The sequence below is a fragment of the Phaseolus vulgaris genome, chromosome 2, assembly GCF_051622355.1.
Source record: "Phaseolus vulgaris cultivar YP4 chromosome 2, ASM5162235v1, whole genome shotgun sequence".
Classification (NCBI taxonomy): Eukaryota; Viridiplantae; Streptophyta; class Magnoliopsida; order Fabales; family Fabaceae; genus Phaseolus; species Phaseolus vulgaris.
The window spans coordinates 10,486,164-10,508,885 of NC_143499.1; the positions used below are offsets into that span (position 1 = coordinate 10,486,164).

At 33.8% G+C, this 22,722-nt stretch overlaps 2 protein-coding genes across 4 annotated transcripts; one reads left to right on the plus strand and one right to left on the minus strand.

Moving 5' to 3' along the window:
- The first annotated feature begins 5,664 nt into the window (after positions 1-5,664).
- LOC137810625 (Tetratricopeptide repeat (TPR)-like superfamily protein) lies at positions 5,665-8,698 on the plus strand. The gene has a single exon (XM_068612005.2). The coding sequence runs from the start codon at positions 6,092-6,094 to the stop codon at positions 8,567-8,569; it is 2,478 nt and encodes an 825-aa protein (XP_068468106.1). The 5' UTR covers positions 5,665-6,091; the 3' UTR covers positions 8,570-8,698.
- Positions 8,699-14,897: 6,199 nt separating this feature from the next.
- Positions 14,898-21,671, minus strand: LOC137810626 (uncharacterized). 3 transcript variants are annotated; one of them, XM_068612006.2, is made up of 4 exons: positions 21,162-21,671; positions 18,719-18,945; positions 17,562-18,378; positions 14,898-17,329 (listed from the first exon to the last, which is right to left on the minus strand). In XM_068612006.2, exons 2-4 carry the CDS (start codon positions 18,941-18,943, stop codon positions 15,153-15,155), a joined length of 3,219 nt encoding a protein of 1,072 aa, XP_068468107.1. In that variant the 5' UTR covers positions 18,944-18,945; positions 21,162-21,671; the 3' UTR covers positions 14,898-15,152. The 3 variants fall into 3 exon arrangements, with proteins under 3 accessions (XP_068468107.1, XP_090154384.1, XP_068468108.1); XM_090298258.1 differs by lacking the exon at positions 21,162-21,671 and adding an exon at positions 20,636-20,968; XM_068612007.2 differs by lacking the exon at positions 21,162-21,671 and adding an exon at positions 20,305-20,385.
- Positions 21,672-22,722: the final 1,051 nt, after the last annotated feature.

Sequence of the window (22,722 nt, forward strand, 5' to 3'; positions counted from 1 at the left end):
TAAAGTAGAAGATGGAAATGCAATGTCTGAATTTACTTTTCTTTTTTATTCATTTATGCATGTCTTTAGCATTGTATGATGACAATATTGTTATTATTGTGCTGACACAAATAACATCATAAAATATGCAAACAACAATTTAATCAAACTTATAACTGAACTATTTGTGAGTAAAAGGGGAGAGAGAGAAAAAGAATATAGTGAGAGAATAAGTGGGAAGAGAGAGACTCAGTATTATTTCTCTATGTAAAACCAATTACACCAACAGTGCCATGCATAGTTATATTTATATATGGGTGTGAGTACAGTGGCTAGTGGCTGGTATAACAAAGTAACAAAAGTTGTTACAGAGACTAAGTAACATCCCCCTGTAAACTAATGGTGGGATTAGAGACAACCATTAGTTTAGCCATAAACTTGTGAAAGGAAGACCCAGTGAGAGGCTTGGTGAGAATGTCAGCAAGTTGTAGATGGCTTGGAACATGAGAGAGCTGAAGTTGGTGTTGTTGAAGGGAGTCGCACACAAAGTGTAGATCAAGGTCAAAGTGTTTAGTCTTGAAATGCATAATGGGGTTAGCAGTAAGAAGAACAGCTCCTAAGTTGTCACTATAAATCTTTGGTGTTGGAAAAGAGATGCTCAGTTCTTGAAGCAGATTGGAAACCCATTTGATCTCTGCAAGGGCAGCGGCAATGCTTCGATATTCGGCTTCAGTTGTACTGCGGGAGACCGTCTTTTTCTTATTGGAAGACCAGACAACAGGATTGGATCCGAAGAACACGGTATAACCAGAAATGGACTTACGATCATCTGGATCGGACCCCCAGCCAGCATCGGCAAAGGCGACAATGGTGAGATGAGGTGAAGGCTGTAGAAGAAGACCATGAGACTGTGTTCCAACTAGGTATCGCAGAATGCGTTTTACAGCTTTCCAATGGTGAAGTTGAGGATTATGAAGATACTGGCAGACTTTGTTGACACTGTAGGATAACTCAGGTCTGGTGATTAGGATGTATTGCAGTGAACCAACAACGGACCTATAAAGAGAGGAATCATCAACTGTTGTAGTACCATCACGAGTGAGACGCATGGAAGATATCATGGGTGTAGGCTGTGGTTTGGATGAGAGCATTCCAGATTTGTGAAGCAAGTCGGTGATGTACTTTGTTTGGGATAAATGTAGAGATCCATGAGTTGTCCAAGAGATCTCAATGCCGAGGAAGTAGTGAAGGCGACCAAGATCTTTGAGTCCAAAGTGTTGTTGTAGGGAAGAGATTAGGGACTGTATAGCAACAAGAGAACTACCAGTGATTAGGATGTCATCAACATAAATTAAAACAAATAAAGTAACAGTTTTGGTAGTTTTGATAAATAAAGAAGTGTCTAATTTAGTTACAGAGAAACCAAAGGAAAAGAGAGTTTGACTTAGCTTATGGAACCACGAACGTGGTGCTTGTTTAAGACCATATATTGCTTTGTGAAGTTTGCAAACTAGAGTGGGATCATTGTTGACACTAGAGGTTGAAGCATATAAACGGATTCTTGGAGGTCATCATAGAGGAACGCATTGTTGATGTCAATTTGATGGATGGGCCATTGTTTGGAGAGAGTTATGGTTAAGATGATGTGGATGGTTGTCGGCTTGACTACAGGACTGAACGTTTCTGAGTAATCTATTCCTGCATGTTGATGAAAGCCTTTAGCAACTAGGCGAGCTTTGTGACGTTGAAAGGAGTCATCATCATTGTACTTGTTTTGAAAACCCATTTACAACCAATTGGTTGAATGTCTTGTAGTGGCTGAGTGAGAGTCCAAGTATGATTAGCGAGAAGCGCATGATACTCTTCCTTCATAGCAACAACCCAGTTAGGAAGTTTGAGGACTTCTTTGACTGTGGAAGGAACAACCTCGATATCAACAGTAGATGAAAATACTTGTGGTTTAAAGATACCAGACTTTCCTCTTGTGATCATAGGGTGAATATTTTGAGTGATAGGTGGATGCTCAGGTGGTGTGTCAATAGGAGATGGAGAAGAAATATGGGATGGTGATGCAGAAGAATGAGAAGAAATAATGTCTAAAGAAGGAGATGATGATGGAGATGCAGGGGAAGCAAAATCAAAACAGTTAATGAGGGTAGAGATGAAGAGTTATGCAAGGGTGTGGGGTTAGTATCGGGTAAGGTAAAAAATTGTGAATATGGAAAAAGAGATTCATTGAAAACAACATGTTGTGTGATATATGTCTTACCTTCGTTGGAGACACATACATACCCTTTGTATTGAGGGCTATAACCAAGAAATAAGTAGACAGCAGAGCAAAAATTTAGTTTATTTTTGAAAAATGGGCGCATTAAAGGATAACATGCACAACCAAAAATCTTAAAAAAGGAGTAATCAGGTTGTTTGTTAAAAAGCAAGTGATAAGGATTATCAAATTTAAGAATTGGTAATGGTAAAACATTTATGATGGTTACGACAGTGGTGAAGGCTTCACCCCAATATTTAATAGGAAGAGATGCATGAGCAAGAAGAGTCAAACCAACCTCAGTAATGTGACGATGCTTTCTTTTAATTAAACCGTTTTGCTGGTGTAGGGACAAGTTAAACGGTGATGGATGCCATGTTCAACAAGATATGATTTAATGCATAAAAATTCTTTTGCATTATTTGTTTGAATAGCTTTAAGTTGATACCCGGTTTGTTTTTCAACAAAGGTTTTGAAAGATTTAAAAATAGGTGTAGCTTGGGATTTACGTTGTAAAAGATAAAACCAAGTATATTTTGTGTAAGCATCAAGAAAGCCAATGTAGTAATATGATCCATTAGAAGATGTAGTGGGAGATGGTCCCCAAATATTAATATATATAAGTTGTAAGGGGGTAGTGTAAACAGTGTGAGAATCAGAAAAAGGTAATTGATGAGCTTTACCAAGAATGCATGAATCACATAAATCAGTTTTTTGCAGAAAATGGAAATTTACAGTGTTTGATAATACGATGAATAATAGTGTCATTAGCATGACCAAAACTTGCATGCCATAGAGTGTAAGTGTCAGTAGTATGTGAAACAGTAGTATTATGAGCAGATGATGGAGAGTAGGGAACAAAATCTAAGAAAACATATAGGCATTTCTAAGCCTTCCTTGAAGAAGTATCTCCTTGGTGTCCTGCTTTTTGACAAGACAATGGTGAGGATGAAATTCAAAGAAAACAACATTATCATGAGCAAATTGAGAGATGTTAAGAAGGTTTTTATAGATATGAGGAACATGTAATGGTTTATTCAGAGAGAATATATGATGATTTGTTGGATTAATGAAATCTGCAGAACCAGTATGTTTGATATATAAGCCAGAACCATAACCTATTTTGACAGTTTCGGATCCAGTATAAGGGATTTTGTCATGGAGAGTGGAAGCATCATGCGTAAAGTGATGAGATGCACCACTGTCAGGGTACCAAAGAGATTCAAGGGTAGAGGGAGGAGAACCGAGAATGGATGGTTCATCATTGTCACGTAATGGAGGAGCAAACTGTGAATGGTTAGCAGAAAAAGAAGATGAAGGTTTTCTGTCATACCTATGCCAACAATCAGACACATAATGGTCAGTTTTCTAGCAAATTTGACATTGAATCTTGGTGGAAGAAGTGAAGTTGGAAGAAGATAAAGAAGAGAGCCATGATGGTTTTGGTGTTGATCTGTCACCGACAAACTGAGAAGACTTTGAACTGAACTTGGATCTTGAGAAGCCACGAGTATTTTTGTGCGCATTTGGAGAAGGTTTAACATGATTAAAAGAAGTGGCATTAACCTAATAAAGAAGATCGTTGTTGTTACGATATCTTTCTAAGCGTTCTTCTTGGGCCAAAAGGAGAGCCTCAACTTCTTCTACCGTGTAAGAGTCTGTGCGAGATGTGACAGAGGTAATGAAGGCATTGTACTCTTCGGGCAAGCCATCAAGAATTATTTCAATGTGTTCTTCTATGGAGATGGGCGATCCAACGGCAGCCAGGGAATCAACAGATTTCTTGATGTCTTGAAGATAAACAGAGATGGAACGCTCTCTTTTGGGAGTGCATAAAAGCATGCGTAATTTCTTGATACAGGCTCGGGTCTTTGATGCATAGTGAATCTGAAGATTGGACCAGATTTGATGAGAGGAAGAGAGTCCCACCATGTTGGTAAGAAGAGGGGGAGAAATGGAAGAAAGGAGTCAGGCTACAATGGCCTGATCTTGGCGTTCAAAAGAAAGAAAAGAAGGAGAGAAGGTGGAGGTAGATTCATCTGTAGCGAAGGAAAATCGGGGAGGAGTAGATGCAGCATCCAAGAATTTGGTGAGATTGAGGCTCCGAAGAGTGGCCATGACTTGGTTTTGCCAGATGAGATAGTTACCTTATTCCAATTTGAAGTGAATAGGAGCAGAAAAAATTTGGGTTGTGGTGTTGCTTGAAGATGCAGCGGCAGCGGCAGCGGCAGGGGTGGGTGTTTCATCTGCCATATTGACTCTGGATACCATGTGAGTAAAAAGGGAAAGAGAGAAAAAGAATATAGTGAGAGAATAAGTGGGAAGAGAGAGGCTTTGTATTATTTTTCTATGTAAAACCAGTTACACCAACAGTGCCATGCATAGTTATATTTATATATGGGTGTGAGTACAGTGGCTAGTGGCTGGTATAATAGAGTAACAGAAGCTGTTACAGAGACTAAGTAACACTATTAAAGAAAACAACAAAAAATGAATAGTAAGAATTTATTCATTGAATAAAAAATTGAAAGGGAAAAAAACCTACCAAATAAAAGTGTGTCGGTGGGACACCCCTAAAGTGTCCCTTTTAATTTTATTAATTCGTTGCTGATCAAAAAAAAAAGTGTGTCGGTGGGAATGAAAAGGGTTAGTCTATGAGAAAAAGAGGGCTTAGGGAGAAAAATAGGGCTTAGGGAGTAAAAGGAGGCACGTTAGTAGCGAAAGGAGTGAGAAAATGGATTGAGAAAGGGAAGAATAAACAAACGAAACGCTTACATTTTGGGATTTGATTGAGATGGTTAAGAATAAGGGGGTGGTGGTGATGGAGGATACGAAGGGGAAGTGGTGAACGATGGTGGTAAAGGATAAGAACGATTTGACTAAGTCTCTTTGCGAATCCAAGACAAAGAAAAGAGAAGCATATTTCGTTATATTTTCTTCTTTTGTATATAATATTTTTCATGATTAATGTTGATTCAACAATTGAGGATAAACTTTTGATTCATTACTTAATGGTGTTAGATGTGTTATAATGATAAAAATAAAAGAATGTGGATAGAGGTACGAGAGTGGGCACGAGAGTAGAGTGTTTGTCCCGCTAGTAAATATAATAGGTATGAGACTATCTTAAATATTAACAAAATAAAATTTTATAAAAAATAAAAATCAAAACGAAAAAATTATAATTATATAAATCTTAAAATAAAGTAACTTAAAATAAAATATCAAATAGTTATAATAAACAAATTTGGAATTTTAATCTATATCTACCAATTAAATTCTTAAAACAAATTTAATTTCTATGTAATATGTATAATATTATTATATGGGTTAAATTATATAAATTATTCATTATCTTGAACTTAACTCCATTAATATTTAAAAAGTTAATCATTCATCTTAGTTTCCATCTTCTCTTCTCTCCTCCATCTTGTTCTTCCCTTCCACCCCTTCACTTCCGCACCCAGGTGCAGCCAACCCACACCTACACTTCCTCTTCCCTATTCACTGTTTATCCTAACTTAATCTCTCTCACATTGAAATTTTGCTTTTAAGTTGTCACAGAATGGTTATCATGAACCACTTTATGAACATAAAAAGTAGATTAAATTGAGTTGTTTAAAAGTTAAGGAACCAAACTGAAGATAACATTTCATGGCTGCAATTTAGAAGAATCCAAAAAATTTGTTTTCCCGCGAGCTTGATGCCTCTTCTGAGTCTTCTCTTGTCGTCTCTTCTCCCCTTATTTCCTTTCCTTCATCCTTCCCCATCTTTCTCCTCACTCCATTGCCTTCTTCATTGTCAACCAAAACACAAACACAAAACTAAATATAGCAGAAGAAAAAGATGACATTGTACATGCCATTGTTCAGGTCATGTTTTACCTTAAGATCACTCACCCAACTCCATTCCCACCTCGTCGTCACTGGTCTCCACACCGACCCACTTGCCTCTACCAAGCTCCTCGAGTCCTACGCCCAAATGGGTTCTCTCCCTTCATCAAGACTCGTTTTTGAAACCCACCCATCTCCCGATTCCTTTATGTTCGGTGTCCTCATCAAGTGTTACTTATGGCACCAATTGTTTCACCAAGTGGTTAGCCTTTACAACCATCACATTCAAAAGGGTTCCCACCTCATCCAGAACTGTACTTTCCTTTACCCTTCTGTTCTCAAAGCTGTTTCTGGCGTTGGGGACTTGGTTATGGGCAGGAAAGTGCATGGAAGGATAGTAAGGTCTGGTTTTGGCAATGATCATGTCATTGGCACTTCGTTGTTGAGCATGTATGGGGAATTGGGTTGTTTGAATGATGCCCGGAATGTGTTTGATGAAATGCATGTCAGAGATTTAGTTTCGTGGAGTTCGGTTATTGCGTGTTATGTGGAGAATGGGCGACCGCAACAAGGGTTGGAGATGTTGCATTGGATGGTTTCCGAGCGAATTGAACTGGATTCTGTTACAATGCTCAGCGTGGCTGAGGCTTGTGGCAAGGTTGGTTGCCTTAAGCTGGCAAAATCGGTCCATGGGTATGGAATCAGGAAAGAGATGGTTGGTGATGCGAGTTTGAGGAATGCTCTTATTGTTATGTACAGTCAGTGCAGTTACTTGTCTGGAGCAAAAGGGGTGTTTGAAAGTGTTGGTGACCGAAGTATTTCTTGTTGGACTTCTATGATCTCTTCGTGTTATCAGAATGGATGCTTTGAGGAGGCCATGGATGCTTTTAGGAAAATGCAGGAATCGGAGGTTGAAGTCAATGCGGTGACAATGATCAGTGTTCTGTCTTGTTGTGCTAGGTTAGGCTGGTTGAAAGAGGGAATGTCAGTTCATAGCTTCATATTGAGGAGAGAAATGAACGGTGCTGATCTTGATATAGGGCCTGCACTGATGGATTTCTATGCTGCGTTTTGGAAAATAAGCAGTTGTGAAAAGCTTCTCCATTTAATTGGAAATAGCAGTGTTGTCTCATGGAACACTCTAATATCAATTTATGCGCAGGAGGGTTTAAACAAGGAAGCCATGGTGCTCTTTGCACGTATGTTAGAAAAGGGGCTAATGCCGGACACATTTAGCTTAGCAAGTTCTACTTCAGCCAGTGCAGATGCTGGTTCAATACTATTTGGACAGCAGATACACGGCCATGTGATGAAAAGAGGCTTCCGGGATGAATTTGTTCAGAACTCATTGATGGATATGTATTCAAAATGTGGCTTTGTGGATTTAGCATACACAATTTTTGACAAGATTAGGGAGAAAAGCATTGTGACATGGAACTGTATGATTTCTGGGTTTTCTCAAAATGGCATTTCAGTAGAAGCACTCAAGCTATTTGATGAGATGTACTTCAATTGTATTGACATTAATGAAGTAACCTTCTTAAGTGCAATTCAAGCATGCTCCAATTCGGGTTATCTGGAGAAGGGAAAATGGATTCACCATAAGCTCATTGTATCTGGTGTGCAGAGAGATTTATACATTGATTCAGCTCTGGTTGACATGTATGCCAAGAGTGGGGACCTTCTAACAGCCAAAGGAGTTTTTGATAGCATGGCGGAAAAAAGTGTGGTGTCATGGAGTGTCATGATTGCTGCTTATGGCATACATGGTCATATAACTTCTGCCACCACCCTCTTCACCAAAATGGTAGAGTCACATATTAAACCAAATGGAGTAACTTTCTTGAATATCTTATCTGCCTGCAGACATGCTGGATCAGTGGAAGAAGGAAAGTTCTATTTTGACTTAATGAGGGATTATGGCATAGTGCCTAATGCAGAACATTTTGCCTCTATAGTTGACCTTCTAAGCCGTGCCGGTGATATCGATGGAGCATATGAAATAATTAAGTCAACATGTCTACCTATAGATGCTAGCACATGGAGTGCTTTGCTTAATGGTTGTAGAATACATGGCAGGATGGATTTGATTAAAAACATTCATAAAGAACTTAGAGAAATAAGAACAGATGATACGGGACACTACACTTTGTTATCTAACATATATGCTGAGGGAGGAAACTGGTATGAATCCAGAAAGGTGAGATCAAGGATGGAAGGACTGGGCCTAAAGAAGGTCCCTGGGTTCAGTTCAATTGAGATAGATAAGAAAATTTACAGATTCGGAGCTGGAGATACTTCTTCTGAATGGCAAATGAAAGAAATTTATATGTTTTTACAAAATTTTCAAAGTTTGGCACAGGAACAAGGATGTGATGTAGAATGTCATGGCACAATGTTTGGACCTAGTATGTTTTTTGAGGACCATAGAGCGTATAACTTGCAGAGAGAAACCAGAAGTTGCATTTTGAACAAATCAATTCCATCTTAGAATGATACCATCTTTTCAGGTAAATGTTTGTAGAAATTATTCTGTTGTGTCATACTGGCCAACAACCTATAGAGAATATTTGTGGAGATTAAATTTTTTCTTCTTCTTAATTTGCACTGAAGTTAATTACTCTCTCTATCTCAATAAAAGCAATCTGTTTATTGAGTAAGATTATTTTAGTGAAGTTGTAAAAAATGACATATTCACTGTTGTTTGTAATGTGTGTAAAAATTCTTAAAAAATTGGGGATAATATTTGTAATGTAAACATATATGACTGCTACCTTAACATGGCCAAGGTATAAAATTTCTAATTAAATGGGCATCTTGATGTGAAACTCCAATGGACATGAAACGTATAGCAAAATTTATTGAAAAGGGAAAACAAAACATCAAGAACGTATTAAGGAAGGAACATATGGACAAAGATGAAAGAATTAGAGAAGAAGATAGAAGAAAATAGCATAAAATATATCAAAAAAAAAAACTTCATTTTTTAAAACATAACTCTTTCTTGTTTTGAATATGCTAGAATTAGAATAATATTTCTTCTAGAAGATTCTAGTATTTTCTAAATCAAAATAGTTAAGTGTTTTTAACTAAATCTAACTAACTTAAGAACTAGAGTTAATTAATACACCTAATTATTACTCCCTCGCCATAATTAGGCTAGGAAGGTGAATGTTATGACGCGATTTGTGGCTCTCCTTATGCAAAGTATACTTGAAAATTAATGTAAGATTTAAGTGTTTTGAGGATTTGATAATAAGTTTTGTTTATGAAACACTTATTGTTCTTTTTCCAAAGCAATGTGGTGTTTTCTTTTCTTCCTATGCCTTTTAATATTTTCATTTTTACTCCTTTTTTTTTGTTCAAACATATAGTCTTTCTAGATATTTGCTTGAGTTATTCGGTTGAAATTCTTTGAGAGTTGATAGATCACATTTTTTATGGAAGGTTCCAAATGGCTTTATGACTACAAAAGAATTAAGAGTTCATAGACATATGACTTAATTTGATGATAGAAGTAATACATGTAGGTTGTTATCTTCTTTTTTTTTCTATTCTTCTTTTTACTTTCTTTCTTCACTTATTATTTTTTTTCTCTCTCTCTAATTTCTTTCTTTCTTTATCTTCATTCTAATTTTTTGGAAAGATGTCTCTTAACTTACACAATCAAATCACACTTTAGTGTAGAAAAGAAATAATGAATTGGTGAATGTTTAGTTTTAATTTGGTTTTGTTGGTATTGGAATTGTCAATTAGTGCATTGGAATGTTTGATTTAAAATTACTACTACCATGTTTTTATTGGTTTTCAATTTGTTATTTAGTTGAACCAGTGAATTTGAGTGGTAATAGTTGTGGTTAACATATGATGAATAATATTTATTTTAAGGTTTGAATTTAGTGAAACTTGAAATTTTCAAAAACTAATTGTAAAGTGATGGCTGAGATAAAAATAATTTGTCTCTCTCTCTCTCCTTTCTTTTTCTTCTCTAAAGATAAAATTATTTTTTATGTCCTTCTATCCATGGTAGTAAAATCATATTTTATTCATTCTCTTTTAAGAAAATATTCCACTTATGATTTCTATAAAATGATTTTTATCCTTAGTTATTTAATTTGAGTCCTTTTATTATATTTTTTTAGTCCCTAGAATATGTAGATTTTTTACATTTATTTTCTATTTTTAAAAGAATAAGTTTAAATGAAAAATAAAAGCTAGAGATGGAAACAAGAACTAATAAATAAATAAATTATAAGTTCTAATATGAAAAGCAAGGATTTAAACCAAAAAATATATAAAAATTATAAAATTGTAGGAACTAAAAAAATATGACTACATATAGAAAACCATTTAAGTTAGGATTACAGCAAATATATAGAATGATATTAAAAGATGGGTGATGGTAATTAGCGAATGATTTGGTGAAGAAGGAAGATTGAAGATGAGAAAGAAGGAAAAAAAGTGGGTAGGGGAAAAGGACAAAGAAAGTAAGAGCAGAGCACTGAAATGGGATATGAATTATGATAAGTTGGGGAATGAATGAATGACAAGAAAGGTACTTTGGCTATGTTGTGTTAGAAAAACAGTGATAGAGAGAGAGAGAGAGAAAGATCTTCAAGAACAGAACCAAATTATGTGTTATTTTATGGTAAAAAAGTAAGTACCAACAACAACTAAACAGAGACATAGCCAATCAAAATTAAGTATTTATTTCACACTCTCTCTCTCTTTCTATGTGGTACCATCTATGTATGTCCCACACAACACTTAATAATATTATTCTATTATGTTATTTCATTCTTTTCTATGTACTGTTTCCCTCATTTTAAAAATATTATTAAATGTAAACCTTAAAATTGTGCATGGTTTAATTTAATTATTACACTATTTAACCTATTTTTATAATAATATACTGAAATAAAAAAGTTAACCTATTTTTCACCAGATTTTTTTCTAGGTCACCGGTTATCTTCTTCTTTTTTAATTATGTAGTTTGTTGATAAAAAAAAATGTGAAAAAGGATGTAAATCTTGGTCAACTAAAATTCGGATTTTTATTCTTTTATCTTTTTTCCTTAAAAGAGAATAATTAGTTTATAAATGATAGAAAGAAGAAACTTATGTCTCTTATCCTAAACCAATGAATTTACAAAACTCATCAACAGAATGGTATAAATAAATTAAACATAAACATATTATATTACTGCTAAAACAAATTAAACATGTATCTTTCAAGAAATATTTTATTTTTAAAAAATTATATTTATCTTCCTCAAATTATAAGTAATCTTTAACATTTTTTTCTAGTTTGGAGCAGGAGTGACAAAAAAGTTTGATCAATTTGATATGTTTTGTCCTGGTAAAAAATAAGACAGAATAGAATGATCCACCATAATAAATTGGGTTTACAATTTTTGTGGGTCCTGTCAATTCTCTTTTTATTTTTGTCTTTTTAAAATATGAGTTATATACATATATATTAAAAACATAATTAATTATATAAATATTTTCTAAATTTTTAACTAATTAATTATATCTGTAATTGGATAAATTAAAATAATTAAAATATTTATATATTAAATTAGAATTGATTGATAAGTGTCAATAATTTAAGTTATGATACTAGTACAAGTTGGCAATTTTTTAAATAATATAAAAATTTAAGATTTTTAACTATTTTTTATTTTAATTTTTAATTTTAAGAAATCAAATTCTAATTCTTCAATTTGGTAAGGTAGGTGAGACAGTGAAAACGGATTTAGGAATTGACAGTTTGACAAACCAGTTTACATGCTAATGTTTACTTTTTCGCCTCTAATTTTAAAATATACATTCACTTATTTTAGTAATAAAACAACATTCATATTTTTAACTTTAAATAAATATATATTTTTTATCATTTTTAATAAATAATATTCATATTATTTATACTTTTAATAAAAATGACACTCAATTTCCTTATTTCATTTAAAAATAATATATTGACTAAAATTTAAATAAAAATTATGAAAATTATTAATTAAATTTTAAAATATAAAATTAAATATTTTATTACAAATAATAAATTAAAAAATATCTTATTGCAAATAATAAATTAAAAAGTATTTTATAAATAAAATATTGAAGATGGATATTACTTTATTAAAATATAAAGAAAATGGGTATCATTTTATAAAAAAATATAAAAAAGTAAAACACAATAGAAATGGGTTTCATTTATTAAAAACACAAAAATAATATAAATTATAAAAATATGAATATCATTTTATTGAAAACACATAAATAAGTGCCTATTTTATTTATACTAAATACGGCTTTGAAAAAATTGTTTAGAATTAATTATTTCTTATAGCCTATTAAAAAAAATTATTTAATGAAAACTCAAACACACAAAAATCAATTGATATTGAAATGCTAAGAAATGTGTATCTTTCTCTTTATTGATCTTTAGAAAAATAAATCCTTTTATCTCAAAAGATGAAAGCACAAGGGGAAAAAATGGTAGAAATTTGAATCATAGACAATTTAAGATGCCCTCAGAAATCTAAGAAGTCATTGTCATCTATGGAAGGTGTCTCTTCTCTAGAATTTATAAATAGAAAATATCAACTTTATTTTTCATTCTTATTTTACAATAATTGTGCCATTTGTAATAATCAACACTAGTCCAACAAAACATAATTAATATGTGGTCAAGATACAACTTAAATCAATAATTGCTTAAAAAATTACAATTCATTTATTTTTTGCACATATATTTTTGTCTCTTGTCACTTTCATGTGTGTAGGACTATTCTTGTCTAACTTATTTTAATTTAAGATATTCTTTTGCTCCTTTACCAATGAAACAAAAAGGTTAAAAAGTATAAAAATAAATAAATAAATATGATAATAGACCAATGTATTAGAATAACAATATGCACTTGTGAACAATTCTGTTTGGCATCTTGTCTTGTTTACTCTTCTTTTTTTTCTTGTCTTTACCATGTGAACCAATCTTGTATGTAGCAGGTCAGAAAAAGAATCAAAAAAGACCACACAACCTTTGCCTTTTTTTTTCCTTCTATTGTTTGAGTTAAAAGAGAGAAAAGTAAAAGAACAAAAGATGAGCATTTTCAGTCATCTAAATGACTTTTTCTAATATGGTCAGGGGTGGACAAACATGTTAGCATCCTTTGTTTTGGTTTTCTGAGTCAATCATTCAAAAGCTTCACTTAAATTATCTTCTTTTATTGTTCCTGCACCTATTCAACAGAGATGACATTAGTTGCACACTCTCACTAATAGTTAGACAGAAATAACAATAGTTTGGACATAGAAATTACTGAGACTTCTTCATAGAGAAATTGAGTGAACACAAACAAATGAAATAGAAAATAAGAGTGAACATTGAGTTGTCTAGTTTAATAGTTTATATAAATTTAGAACACAAGTAAAACTAGATTTAAATATAATTTCAATTAGGGTTTGAGTTTGTAGTTTGATCTATTAAAATTTGGAAATGATTGTTTTTTACTGTGACAATGGTTCAGCACTTATGTATTGCATGGAAAGAATGTCAAATGATAACTAGAAGTGATATTTACTAATTTTGTAATATAATATTAATATTGATAAGTATGTGTTTCAAAATATTTAAAAATATAAAATATAAGTTATTTATCTATCTTAAGATTATTGTTATGTTGAATGTTTTAAAAAAAACTCCTCTCTCATGTGGGTAGAGAACAAAAAAATTATAGAATCAATTATCTTTTAAGCTCTTAACTTTCTATTTTAATTGTATTGAACACACTCATTTTTCAAACATTCTTAAAATAATATTTTTGTCAAAAATTAAAATTGTTTCAGTTCAAGTAAACTAATTCTTGTATAGAAATTAATGAGAAATATTTTCAATTCAACTTTCACATAAAAATAATTTTACCTAAAAATATTTTTATTTTCTTCTCCCCGAGTCTAGAGATTATTTTTGTCTCTCAACAGTTGTAAAGTGTAACTGACAATCTTAGTAAAGTGTTTAATGCTTACTTTAACTTATTTTTTTGTTTTCTTATAACATGTTTTGAAACACTTTAAAACCTATGTCAAAGCAACAAAAGATCCTTAAAACATAAACCAAGTTAGAGAACAAATGCAAGTCCCACTTATGACTTAGTGATGGTCATCTTAAGCTCAAACATGGATTTTATAGTAAAATAATATCTTTTCTCCCACACAGACAGCACTCTTTGCGTTAAATTTTAGTATTTTAGTACTTCTTCAACCAACCAACGTGCAACAAAATTAACAAACAATTCATGTATCACCCTATGGGAGCATTCTTCTCAGACTAATGCAGAGGGAAAGGTACACTGCACTGCAACATATTCCAATAATTTATTGGTGTGTTCCTCAAACTATCTAATAAGCCTGAGATTCCAACATTTATGAGACAAGTTTGATCAATTTTTTCCTCCACCTACCATTGACCAGCTTCAAACGGACCATAGAATGAAAAGAGAAAACTTTGCACATGCTTTGAAAATAAAAAATAAAAAAAGAATAAAATATAATGGGAAAAATTTATACCTATGGTTCCTTGACAATTACAAACATTTTATTAAGTCTATGATTACACAACAAAATGAGCTGTGCTTTGGGACCACAATATGACCATACATATCCATAACAAAGGAATAAATATAATAAATTGACACTATAATGTCAAAAAAATGTAAGCTAATATAAATCCTATTAGATTAAGATGGAGAATCAACTCATGCAGAGTGAGACTGTAATCATAAAATCATTGATAAAAATCCTAGAATGTGAGAGCAGTGAATGGAAGGAACACTGTATATATCTCAACAGTTCTATAGAAAAAATGAGAAGAAATCATGCAACATTATTTAAGAATAATACAAGTTGTTACCACCCCAAAGACTGAGAATCAAGCATAAACCCAAATACGGGTTGAAAAATTTACAAGAGAAATCTCCATGCCTGAGAACATCATGTGTTCCATTAATATGAAAACCGGCACTGCTTACCTCTATAAATTGTCATCTAAAAGTTTTAAGCCTCTTATAGTGATTAGGTTAACTGGATCAATGGAGGGTTACCAGCCGGGCACCTCTGTCGGCGGGGCCTTCTGGTTGTCTTGCCCCAACCTGTTAGGCTTCTATCCTCCAATCCAATTTCAATGTTATTAAGCTGCTGCATAAGTGGGGTGCTAGTTTCATTCGTTGCCATTGGTGTAGGGGGAGAGGGGGCAACCTGTGTCCGTCGCCTCCCCCGGCCACCACCATTCCTAGATGAGCTTCTCCTAGTTAATCCTGAATTCCATGAATAACCTGTTCCCCTCATGATCCCACCAAATGTCTGAAGATCTTCTGTTACTTCATGCCTTGATAAAGATGCAAGGCCTGGAAGAATGTCCCTTTGGAAGTCCCTTCGCTGCCGCCCTCTCCTTGCTGGCCCCTTTCGTGTCCGAGTTGGCAACAAAGTAATTGTTTCTTCCACTTTGAAGTTTTCAGGAACAAGAGGCTTGGGCATGTAGTCTTCTTCCTTGGTGTGCGGCAAGTTCAATGTCATTGCCTCGAAGTAATCCAATCCTCCATAGGAACGCTCATCGTTGTCCTCAGCATCTTTTTCCCTTGAAACATCACACTTTCCCTCTTGATTATCTTTGCATGAGGAAGCTATATCTGCAAACCAATTTAGCAGGTCCACCTTTGGACATTCTGATGGACTCTCACTGGTCACAACGTCCACTTCACAGGAAAGAGATGACAGGACAACAATTGCCTCTGCTGCCTTTGTCATAAGTTCATTATCCTTTGGCTGTTCAACTGTATTCTGTAGGACTTGCGATGATGGTAGAGAATTTTCAAGAGGCTTTTCTTCTGAAAGAACATTCTCCTCTGTCTCAACAACAACAGGGGCTTCTAAATCTATATCTGTCTTCATTTTTACATTGTCACTTGGTATAGTTGTGAAAGATCCTTCATCCTCACTCATACTCAAGTTCAGATCAATTTGATTTCTAGAGTCTGCTTTTGCAGGAGACCTTGTCTTGCTAGCAGCAGTTTCAGTGAATGCTTCATTGTCCAACTCAACTGCAGCAGCATCACAAGGCAAGTTAATATCAAATATCTGTTTTTTCTTATTTTCCACTGTCTTTACATCAGATGGATTAGGGTTTGATACAGATGGAGAAGTGATTGAAGACAACTCCTTGGCAGAAATATGAGGCTTCTCAAATATGGGAACACCAAGAATTTTCTTATCCCTGGGTCTTTCATATACCTCTGTCCGCCTCACCTCAATGTCATTGGAACACAAAACTGAAGTTATATTGTGCATAGGTTCCTTTCCAGTTTCATCGTTGTTGGACAATGAGGCAGCACGGAATAAGCCTGACTCACCTGCAGAGTTTTGTACTCCATTCTTACAAGTTGTTTTTCCTCTAAGCCAGGGTAACATAACATGACACTCCTCATTCTTCTGTTCTCCATCAATTATCCCAGTGCCTGACTGGGGAACTAGGTTGTTGGATGAACCATTTGGAAGCAGAACATTCAAGTCAATATCTTTTCCAGACCTTAAGTTATTACAATTTGAATCTGAACCCCTACAGGATTTCGATGAAACATTGTTGATAAAGTGATCAAGCATTATCTTAGAGTCATTTTTATGATTGAGATAGTCGTAGCTAATAGAAGAGATGTTCAATGATGGTTCCTTGGACCCAGATGAAGACCCAGGGCAAAATCCATTCTGTAGAGGTGCATCACAACGAGAACCTGTGTTAGGCTTGGAATTCATATTTAGAGGCCAGCATTCTTCCAATATCCCATTGCTTTGTGACTGGGAACTCCTAGTCAAAGCACCAGATGCATGACATGGAGGTGTCTGAATTGGCATCAACCTCTGGCTTAGGCTGCTATTGGCCATTTCCCAAGAAGAAGCTGAATGAGACCAAGACTTAGATAAATCAGATGAAGGAGCAGCTGCAAAAAGACCAGGTCTAAGTAATGGTATCACAGACTCAGGTTGCTTGTTGATGGGGTATTCATGATTTCTTTCACTGATATGCAAATCACTAACTGTCTTTTCCCTCCATATGTCAGCCTTGTTTCGACCATTTAGATAATCAGATGCAGGTTCATGAAATTTGCTAAGTGCATCTTGTAATGTTTGGGAAGATAAGGGTGATTTCTCCAGTCTGAGGACATGAGGACCAGATTGTGTGTTGATGGTTCCTTTCCCTGTCAATGTTTGCAACATGATTGTCATCGAATAATTATGATCAGAAGTAAATATCAATAGGGATTGTTTCCAGATAAGAAAGACAAATGTACTCCAAAAATATAGAAACACAAAGGAAATTTTACTTGGAGCAAAAAGATTCAATTGTACTACTAATAAAAAATAGTTTATAAACATGCACCAAGAAGAAAGGCAACAAAGTGTGTAGTGTACAGTAGTTCATTCTCTAACCTGCCCCAGGCACTGATTGATACCACCCTTTTCCACCCCTATTGATCTCAAAATAACCATTATTTTGGGCCCAACTGTCCGTTCCATGATGTGAGTTGAGCAATTGTTCCCTAGATAAACCAAAAAACTCTGACTTTTGTTTGGGAGCGGCAGAGAGACCAGAACATTCAGCTGCCACTTGACAAGGATTACGGTTCAGAAGGTGAACATGTGGAGAATTGTACGTTTCTTCCACCTGAAGAGGTTCATTTAAGTCAGCCAAACCATTTCTTCTCCTTACAGATTGCTCAGATCTTGAAGTGTCTTCTTGATTGCCAGTCTTCTCACCATTGCCAAAAAAATGTTCCACATCACCCTCCTTTCCATTTTTACAGTTTCGATCAGGAAGAAAGAATGATGGATCACTTGTCTTTTCATCACTGAGCTTTTCACTTTCCTCGGTATCAATGTACTCATCAGCAGGAAGGTGAAGGTCAAACATTTTTCTCCTCACCTTCGAGGGTCTGGACTCAAGCACCTCAACATCTTTTGAACTACATCCATTTGGGGATGGAAACGGACTTGTTTGTTTGCCAATCCCTTTCATTGAATCCAAAGGAGAATAAATGCCCTCAACTCCAGACACAGATGTTTTAGCACAAGTAGAATTTCCCAAGGGAATATGCCATTTTTGTCCGGCATCATTTGTTAATTGAGATGCCATTTGACCTGTGGAACATGATGCCTCAATTGGTATCTGATTTCTGTTTAATTCTTTCTTTTTAACCTCACTCATCAAATCCCTTTGTATTCTGTACAGACGGTGAAGTTCATAGACCTGCTCGAAAATACATAGTTTAAATACATCAACAGGTTCAACAATCATGGCATACAACAAGAACTTAAGCTTAAAAAAACCATCACCATGTTAAAGGAAATCTAAAACTGAGTGAACTTAATCTTGCAACATAATAATAATGATAAGTTACTAAGTTATCAGCTCCCGCTGCAACTATTGAAAAATAACACGCTGACAAACATTTCTAAGATGCATAAAGAAAAAAAAATACAAGAAAAAATGAACTAACAAGACTCAATCCATAAACACCAAAACCACACCATACAAACTATTCATGCTGCAGGGAAAAGGACAAAGATCGAAACTGGAAGTTTCCTACCTGATTTTTAAATATGGCCTCGTGCTCAAGCATCATCCGCTTTACAGCATCCTTATCATATCCAGAACATGCATCTGTTGCAGAACTTGGCAAATAACTATTATAGTACTGCCCATTTGAGAGCGATTTATCCCCATAGAATAGGGGCCAGCCACAACTGCTGGATTCCTCATTAAGATCTCTCATTGAGTAATATCCTGGAAGATTCTGGACTTTGGTTCCCATTCCTGAAAATTGATCAGTGACATACAAATGAGCACAAATTCACATTTAAGATGCTGCAATGTATCAACTACTACAAACCCAATCAACAAAAAGCAGTCAAACAACTGAACACAAATCCAGACTTACTGGCATAACATGGAATAATAGCACAGAATCTCAATTTTTAACAAAAAAAATTGAATATCCAGAAACTTCCTGTTTTTAACAAAAAATTGAATATCATTTGAATGGCTTAGTAAATCTCTCAACACACAATCAACATGGTAAGAATTGGATTGATTGAATTTTCTGCACTTCAGTTCATTTTACCCCAAGAATAAGGGTGTCAAAACAAAGAATTGGATTCTTCAAAGTAAACCCCCGCCTATAAAACCCCTTTCACTCCCTCCTTTGTACTTGTTCCTATGACATGCATCTTAAATCTTAACCAGTTGCAATTATAACTTATTTCTTTCTATTTCAAGCAATGTAAAGTTTTTAGATACTGAAGCTAAAAGCCTCTAAATGCATGATGATACTTGAGCTAATTTTGTGGAATGCACTGAATCAGAGCCTACTACTTTTAACATTATCATCAACTTTTATGATACAAGAAAGATGTACTTCATCCAATATAGAAAAGGAAGGACATGCATTTATGAAAAGGATTTAATTTCAAACAAGAATTTCCATGTTAGCTACATAAAATATATTATATGTTCAAAATTATTGTAGGATACAACAATTACCAGTTCACATTACCAAAACCAGTTGAGAATTTTTAAAATTACAAATTCTTCCGGTTGCAGATGGAAATGAAACACCCTTGAACCGAGGATTTTCCGCCACTGAATGCGTAAATGCATTGTCGTTACATTACACTAGTGCTTGCTTTGACACATAAAAGGATTTATAGTAGGGATCATTATTATTGTTAAAACAAACCGAAAACAACAGTTGACCAGCAAACCACCCACCATTTGTTAAAGATGCAACAATAGATTTGAAGTCAATTAATAGAAGGAATATAACAATTACTAGTTCACATTACCATAACCAGTTGACAATTCACAAATTACCAATACTTAGGTTAGGGATGCAGATAGGAATGCAACACCCTTAAAAAGAAGATTTTAAACCGTCAATGCGTAAATGCATTACCGTTACTCTACTTCTTACTTACTTTGACACACCAAAGGTTTTATAATAGGGATCATTATTATGGTAATAACAAACAGACAACAACCGTTGAAGAGAAAACCTCCCACAATTCGCTAAAGCTGCGATAATAAACTTGAAGACAATCTAAGGCACCAATCCAAACAATATAAACTGGCCCATTTACCCCAATCTGGAAATACATCATTATATTGAATACCCACTAGATTCTCTTGGTGTGTCCAAATATTTTGTTGTTGAGAACTTGTCCAAGAATGCCAACTAGTACAGTTGAACACAACCATTACCCCTGCCAGTAATAATCACTCTATGAAAGTAATAACCAAATCCGCAGAACAACATTTGGTAGAAATGTGGAAAAGGTTTACAAATTCATAGACTATCAAAACAAGGCAAACAAAAGCTGAAATATATGCATAAAAGCAGCACAAGCACAAGTGATTACAATAAACCTAAACCTTGGCAAAGTAAACAACCTTCTATAACACGAGTTTTATCAATGCTTTCAGATGCATGAAACACATTCAAACTTACCAATTAATCTCAGGCCTGGGAAATTTACAAAATCTTTGCAAATAGTTGATGAAAAATTTCCAGAGCGATTACAAACAAGGCACATCATAAAGTCACCCACAATTTTAGGGAACACTGATCCCTCACTTCAATTCAGACTTCATAGGCAGAAAGATTGAAGGACCAAACACAGGACAAATGAATGACAAAATTCAATTAAACAGATCCACTTTAGCAATTATCTAAACCAACACAACAGCAGATGCTTTCAACCTGAAGAAGCATTTGAAAGCCTAAAATTAAGTATCAGAACATTCCATCAACGAAATTCAAAGCCTAATTTAAAACGAAAACAGCTGTGGGTCGGAGTTCATTGGAGTAACAATCCCCAAACAACAGAATCCAAGGAAAACTTTCAACACAGTAAAAAAAGGACAGGAGATAAAACAACAAAACCAAAAATTCACCAACTGAAAAAAAAATATATAGGCACACATAATTACATAAATTAATAAAAAAAAAACAGTGAGAGTAAAAGCAAATTTACCTCAGACCCACATCCTCTAAACACCTCCTTTCAAGAATCCCACAGAGATTCCACCATTCAAGGCACCAACACAATCAGAGGGAGAAGAGAGGAGAGAGAGAGAGAGAGAGAGAGAGAGAAAATTCAGAGCCTTTTTAGTCTCCTACTATTTGAAGCCCAAAAGGGTAACTAGAACTGAAACCAATAACAATTATAAGACAAAATAACACAGAGGGTCTTGTTGTAACACCATTGAAGGAGCTTAGATCGTCATCAGGTTGAAGAAAAGGAAGAGATTTCGATCTGCTGGGCCAGCCACTCTTCCTTCTCTCTCTTTCTCTCTCAAAGAACACTCACAAAATTAGGAGAAGAAAGAATGGACCTTTTTTTAGAGAGAGAAACATTTTTAAAGAGAGAGATCCCAGATAAGAAATCTTCACACAAACAAACGACCTTCTAAGAACAGTGACATGAAATTTGTCAACATCCGGTCTCTTTTTATTCTCTGCTTTTTCATCACTCCTCTCTCTCTCTCTCTTAACCTTCCTTTACCATTTATATTATATAAAAATAAAAATTATTTTTTGGCTTTTTTTTTTTCAGAATATATTTTTATTTATCAGAAATAAATGGGCATTTCTAGATTCTCTCCATCTTCCTTGTTTTTTCCAAACCATATCAATAATCAAATTACTGTCTATTATTATCATTAAAAGATAACAGAAGATTTCAGCATAACTATCCATACTATCAGACTTCAGATTTAACATTTGGACATACATAAATATATATCAACTTTTATTAAAAACTTACACAATTTAATATCTTTCCATTAAATTTTTTTCTTTTTCAAAAATGATAGTTGTATTTAAAGCTTTTTAACATAGACTACATATACCAAATAATTTTATATTGATCCAAAATGACTAAATAACTATTACTCAAAATTAACATAATATATTTTTCTAAGTACACTAAAATATGAATAATTTAATTATTTATTATTTCATCTTAACAAAATTTTATATAAACAATCATAATGATAAAAAATTATATAAAATTATTGACGAGCTAGCATTTGAAAAAAATATTTATGTAATATATATATATATATATATATTAAATTATATAATAGTTTAAATTTAGTCGTAATGAACCTATAATGTGAGAAAATTTCCCATTATTAAATAATTAGTTTTTCAGTATAGTTTTAAGACGATTATTATAAAACATAATATTAGTATAAAAATAACAATAGATTTATCATGCATACATATATGTGGTGATTACATTTCCGAGTGAAAAGCCTTTAAATAGGAAAATTAGTTAATATTTTAAATTTGATTGCATGAGTAACTTATTAAGGAGAATAGATTATTTTGCATTAAAGTTTTACATTGACTTATCATAAAGATATTTTGTATTGATTTTTTTATTTTTATAACTATTCAAAAATGCTAAGTCCTTTTATAATTAACATAAAATATATTTTTTTTCGCCTTGAAAATAAATGCATTTCTCTTTGAATTAAATGATGTAATTAAGGTTCGAGCAATTATATTTATCTTTACTGTACTAATTA

Excerpts from the sequence above, each read along its gene's own strand:
- LOC137810625 (XM_068612005.2), top strand. The coding sequence starts at position 6,092 with ATGACATTGTACATGCCATTGTTCAGGTCATGTTTTACCTTAAGATCA.
- LOC137810626 (XM_090298258.1), bottom strand. The coding sequence starts at position 20,723 with ATGATGTGCCTTGTTTGTAATCGCTCTGGAAATTTTTCATCAACTATT. Across the intron at positions 18,379-18,718 it reads AGGCCATATTTAAAAATCAG|GTCTATGAACTTCACCGTCT; the intron begins GTAGGAAACTTC and ends ATTTTCGAGCAG. Across the intron at positions 17,330-17,561 it reads TCAATCAGTGCCTGGGGCAG|GGAAAGGAACCATCAACACA; the intron begins GTTAGAGAATGA and ends AAACATTGACAG.